Here is a 5,900-nt window from a genome sequence, read left to right as displayed (position 1 = left end):
AAATAAATAAATAAAAGAAAAAAGAAAAGTGGCAGCATTATTTCTAAAATTTAATTAGCATGTTAAAAAAGACCAATGAAAATATTGCAATAAGTAGAATTATAAATGTCAGGTTCAACAACTTTCAACCTCATCTAAGTTCTTGAGTTTTATTAAGCACTGATATACCTTCTAGAAAAGGTGTTTTTTTTCCTTTCAAAGATATTGAAAATCTTTGAAATCATATCTTTGAAAGAATTATATTATCATTCTATTAAAATAAATACAAGGGAAATAAAATCCCTTGCAATGTCCAATTTTTAAAGAAATACCTTCATACGAGCTTCCATAAATTATAACGCAGTTCATAAAACTACAAAATTAAGAGGTAGACTTCTCTGATATTATCTACCAGAAAATAAGTTCAATTACTTCTAGTTCAACTTCTGGATCTCTTTCTTCTCCTTGCCGACTTCGAGTACTCTAAAAGTTAAAAAAGATTAATAATAACAAATACAAATATTCAATGGTTTTAATATCTCTGAAAAACTGTGAAATCATTACCACTATCAATTTTATAACATATTCCTCATTTTGGTACACATTATTATTAGTTCTACATTTTCCCCCCAAACTCTCCTGCCAAAACCCTAAGAAACTATTCATCTAGTTTCTGTCTCTACAGATTTGTCTCTCCTAGATTTCACATTTTAAAAATCCTAATAGCCCCCCTCCCCCATTAATAAGGGGAGAAAAAACCTCAATCCAAAAGCAAGCAGAAAATAATAAAAATTAGAACAAATTAAAAGTGGGCCAAAAGGGAAAACTGATGTTAAATTTTAATCTTGCTATATCTGTATTAATTCACTTTCTCATGCACTCTGAGGGCAAGGCTATTCACCACCCTGGTCAAAGTTCTGAGGGAAATGAATGGAGGCCTAATCCCTGTGACAACTATGCAAATGGTTGGGTTTTGACTGCCAGCCATAGTCTTCTGTAAACCAGGAGCTCAGGATTTAAGCTCTAATACAATTCCTTCCTCTGATCTGGGTTTTATTATTTAGAATCCTGGGATCACACAGGCTAGTATGCTTTTGTGTGGCCTTAGCTGGCACCTCACATAGACAGTTGCTTATTTTAGAAAAAGCCTTTAAAACGCCACACACTATTCTTTCTGATAATTGGCACTATCTGATTTCTTCACACTTTATAACACACATTATTTTCAACCTTGCCTCTCTTTTAATATGAGAATCAAATGATCAGAGTAACAAGGCTGAAAAATGTCCTGTGAAAGATTCAATATCCGCTTTAATCAGATTTAGGGTACTACCATTTACTAAGCTACTTACTATTCTAGTTAATCACCAGGTACTGACTTTGCAAAGATAAAGAAGACAGTCCTGGCACCACTAAAGAAATGAAAACTCTAGGTAGGAAAAAAATCCTGTTTTTAAGATAGCATACTAAAATTTAAAAACACTGGAAAAATTTGAAAGAACTGAAAAGATTACGAGGGCTATACTTAAAATATGTGCACTTAAAATGATAAGTAATTTCAGAACATCTCTCTGAATTCTTCAAGTTCATTACCAAAAGAGGCAAAGAATATAAAGGAGGAAGTTGGGGCCCCTCTATACTAGTTAATGCAATTAGTTAAAAATTAACCTTCTAAAAATTAGAAGAATACTAAAACGCTACGGGGGGGGGGGGGAATAAAATAAAACTACAATAGAGAAAATATATAAATACCTTTACTCTTCTTTGCATATCATCTTCCACATCTTTTAGCATGCCTAGAAAGAAACACAATGACTTTTTTAAAGGAAACCAATAAAAATACAAAATTTGTGAACTGTCTGTATAAAGGGTTTTACCTGTAACTCGAAGATCTGTCACATTGTTAGCCATTTTAAATCCGTAAGTCATTGACTGAAAATCTTCCTATACAGAAAATGAATAATTAGGATGCTGAACAGCAAAACTTTCCATGATATTTCTTATAAAATCATTTTTTAGTAATGAAATGTCATCATTCTTGTCTAAATACGAGGGAGCTTCAAAAAGTTCATTGAAAATGCTTTACCTTTTAGTTTTTTTCTTGTGAACTTTATAAAGGCCCCTCGTACTGCTCTCATACATCAAAGTTTTCCTTATATAAGCATATTTTTAAAATGCCATATTCTGAAGTTGTCTCTCTCCTAATTCCAGTTGCTGGTCCTCAGAGAATTTTAATAGACCTGCACTTAATATGTTCATTTTCAAAGAGTAATACTAAGTATAATTTCACAAAGTAATAGTTCACATATAGTAGTTTCTCATTTATCCATGAGCAGTAAATAGATAATAATTACTGCTGGATGACAGCGTTATGACAAGATTAGTGCCTGTTTACACACACAGTTGGGCTACAAAGGTTAAGACTTATCAAAGAGAATTAAGAGTGACAAAATCACATTCCCACTTATTCATACCTAGGTCTCTAATCTGCCAGTACACTTAAATCATGGATGAGGCATTAACAAATTAAGTGGCTTGCTAGCCTTCCTTTGAAGAATGAGTTTAATGTTATCTGGTTGATTCAATTAAGAAATCAAAAGCTGCATTAGAGGAATGTTTCAACCCTAATAAAATATAAGAGGCTACTTCAGAAGGTTTGTGGGAAAACACAGTAGAAAGATAATAGAATTTTTCCATGAACTTCCCTTTGTATACATAAGCCCAATTTAATGAAGTAATAAATAGTCACAGAAATGGTCATAACTACAGTAAAAAATTTGGTTCTGAACAGAAAAAAATAACCGATTACTCATTTTATATCAAGTACCATAACTAACTAACAGAAAAAAGCCACTATGTGGCTGGCCTCATAGAACTCAGTTAAAGGTATTATATGCCTCATGGATTGGGTCTTTCTAAATTTTTGCATTGGATTACAAAATTATAAGTTTATACTCTATCTATACCTGGACATCAAAAAGGATATCTCAAATTTTATGAGTCCCCAAAGTAACTCTGGATGTTCACCAGGTTAGGGAACCTGGATCTAACTCCTCTCATTTTCCAACATCACATTATCAAATTTAACAAAAAACCTTGTTGACTTTATAATCTAATTCTATCTCTAATCTAAAAACTTCTCTCCCCTTTCACAGTTCTCTCTAGCTCAAGTAACCACCACACCTCACTGGTACTTCTATAACCACCTCCATATGGGGCCTCACACTTGCCTATTATAATGTATTCTCCCCCTATAAGCCAAAGGAATAGTGCTAAAATAAGTCATGTCACTTCCCTACTAAAATGCAATCATTTCTTGCCTCACAGTAAAATCCTTAATCCCACAGTGGTCTAGAAAGCATCCATCATGCGCCAGTCCTGGCCTCCTCTTTAATCTCATTTCCCACTACTCTTCGTGTTCGCTGCCTTCATGTTGTTCTGCAAATATGCCAAACACAGTCTCATTGGGGCTTCTGCATTTCCTTGCCCCTCCTCAAAAAATAGCTTTTCTTAAACATGATTTACAAGGCTCCAACCCTTAATAATCCCAGCCTCTGCTCCAATGTAAATTCCTCATATAGAGGTTCTTCCTATACAATGTTAAAACAGCAGCCTCTACTATTTATTCCTTTATCCTGTTTTACTTTTCATCTTGGAATGTCCCACCTATTTTGTGAAATTTCCATGATTATCCAAATGAAGATTTCAAGAAAGGACTTGCATCTGAAAGTCGGGGTGGAATTAGGACTAGCTATATAAATGAGCGCTTCATTAGCATATAGTTGATACTAGAAAGCACAGAACAAGACTCAATCGATCTAACAAAAGAGTATAGAGAATAGATGGTACCTAAAAGGATGCCACCATCTAGAAGAGTAAGTGAAGGAGAGAGGCTAATCAGTGAGATGGTAAGAAAGTCAAGGGACTGTGCTATCATGAAACTGGAAAGAAAAAAGTATTTCAAAGCATACTTAATTAGGTATAATGATACAATGGAAAAGGAGGGGTAAGAAAACTGGATTTAGCCAGAATGGTAACATTAATGACCCTGTTAGGTCAGTTTTTATACATGGTGGAGAAAAATGTCGAACTAAAGTGGGTAAGGAGAGACTGAAAGACAGTAGAATAGGCATGTAAAGTGTTTGGGTAGAGATTAAGAGATAAATGGGATCATAGAAATAAAAAGCCATGGCATAAAGGGAATACTAGATTTTTGTTGTATCTTATTATGAGTGATATTAAAGTATAATTATATGCCAACAGAATATTCTAATAGGAAGGAGAGACTGATAATGTGATTTTACAAAAGAGCAGTAGGTAAAAGGATCGAACTAGAAACATAAAAGGAAGGACTGAGTTTGGATTGTTATAAGCACACTTTCATTTTAACAGTATAAAAAAGGCAAAGTAATGTAGACACCAACAAAGATTTGTTAGCATCGTTGACAGCGAAAAGATGGGGAATTTCTAATTCTATTTTATCTCACATAATGTTTCAGTAAACAGTACGCTTAATGTGAGGAGTTGGCTTGGGAGGTCTGAGAAGAGAAAAATGTTGAAAAGTCACCCTTGAGACTGGAAAAGTGAATTCAATACAGATGTGTTGTAGGATAAGACTATTTTGCAGTGCTGAGTGCCAATCTGAGATTTTCAGGCCTAAAATAAAGCTGAGGAGAGTCACACAGATGTAGGTTTTCTCTAGCAGGCTTCTGCTACCTGAGTGCAAACAGGCAGTTGGTATATATGGTTGAAATTTTGTCAGATAAGTAATATAAAAGGTGACTTGGGAAAGGGAGTTAAAAATTATTACAAGAGTGATTTCTGCACTAGACCGCTGAAAGGATGACATGAGGAAAATTAGCGAATGGTGAAGTGGCAATATGTATGAAGTGAAAATCTCAGGGGAAACAAAGGACAGTAAAAATAAAATTATCAGCATAAATCACAACATGGCAGTAACCAAAGGGTAGTAAGCTTGAAATCAAAATTTCAGGAGATTAAAGATTAGTGGGTAAATATTTTGCTCATTTATTCACTAAACCATTATTCCTAAATCATTACATGATAGCTAATACACTCTAAATACTGAGGATACAGTCATACAGTAAAAATTCCTGCCACTATGGAGCCTACTGCTTGGTGAGGAGTGACCCCTCTTAAAAGGTAAAGAACATATTCTTCATACTACAGGTTCTTTAAAACAACACTGCCAAAACATAGTTAACAGAAGGTTATCAGAGAAGGTTATTTAGGGTTCTATAGACCACAGCATTAAAAATAACTGCAATCCTGCAAGAGGGCATTAAAATAATAAGTACATGGTAATTCCTGCCCACCATTCATTGGGCACCCTTAAGGCAAGAGATCCAAACCAAAGTCCAACGATTGCCAGTACTATACCCTTGGGATAACAGTCATCTACTTCTTGTCACACTATGAAGTTTCAGTCTCAAAGTCCAAGGACTACAGGTAAGTTTGAGGTAAAACCCAGTTCTTCCTGTGTGGCCTGTGAGGATGTTGTGTGCCTTGAAAGAACAGAGTCTAAAGTCCGAGTGGGCTTTAGCACATGGCCTGGGTCACCAAGGGCTGGATAGAAATTAGGTTTTGGTCTGGGGTCTTAAAGGCTTGAAGGGAAACAAGCGGCCATCTAGCTCAGAAGCAACAAAGCCCACATGGAGGAAGCACACCAGCCTATGTGATCATGAGGTGCCAAATGTGGGTGAGTGCAGAGTGGAGACTCAAAGCCCATCGGTAGGCAACTTGACACCCCCTTACTGAAGGGTTGTGGGGAAGAGATGAGCCAGTCAGGGTGCAGGATAGCAGCGATGAAACATATAACTTTCCTCTAGTTCTTAAATGCTGCCTTCCCCCCACTATCATGATCCCAATTCTACCTTACAAATCTGACTAGACCAGAGGAT

General features: G+C 35.5%; 1 protein-coding gene across 10 annotated transcripts in view; it reads right to left on the bottom strand.

The window, feature by feature from the left end:
• NAA35 (N-alpha-acetyltransferase 35, NatC auxiliary subunit) overlaps positions 1 to 5,900 on the bottom strand; it is a 109,550-nt gene that overhangs the window by 29,734 nt on the left and 73,916 nt on the right. For all 10 annotated transcript variants that reach the window (XM_045298636.1, XM_045298638.1, XM_045298639.1 and 7 more), the window contains 3 exons: positions 1,857 to 1,923; positions 1,732 to 1,775; positions 412 to 462 (listed from right to left, as the gene is read on the bottom strand). In XM_045298636.1, coding sequence (XP_045154571.1) covers positions 412 to 462; positions 1,732 to 1,775; positions 1,857 to 1,923 — 162 coding nt within the window. The remainder of the gene's footprint in view (positions 1 to 411; positions 463 to 1,731; positions 1,776 to 1,856; positions 1,924 to 5,900) is intronic.

This window comes from Echinops telfairi, unplaced genomic scaffold, assembly GCF_000313985.2.
Source record: "Echinops telfairi isolate 266 unplaced genomic scaffold, ASM31398v2 ScPeMD7_7429;HRSCAF=8467, whole genome shotgun sequence".
In the NCBI taxonomy this organism is placed as follows: Eukaryota; Metazoa; Chordata; class Mammalia; order Afrosoricida; family Tenrecidae; genus Echinops; species Echinops telfairi.
The sequence above is the reverse complement of the archived record's forward strand: the minus strand, read 5'-3'. Positions and strand labels throughout refer to the sequence as shown.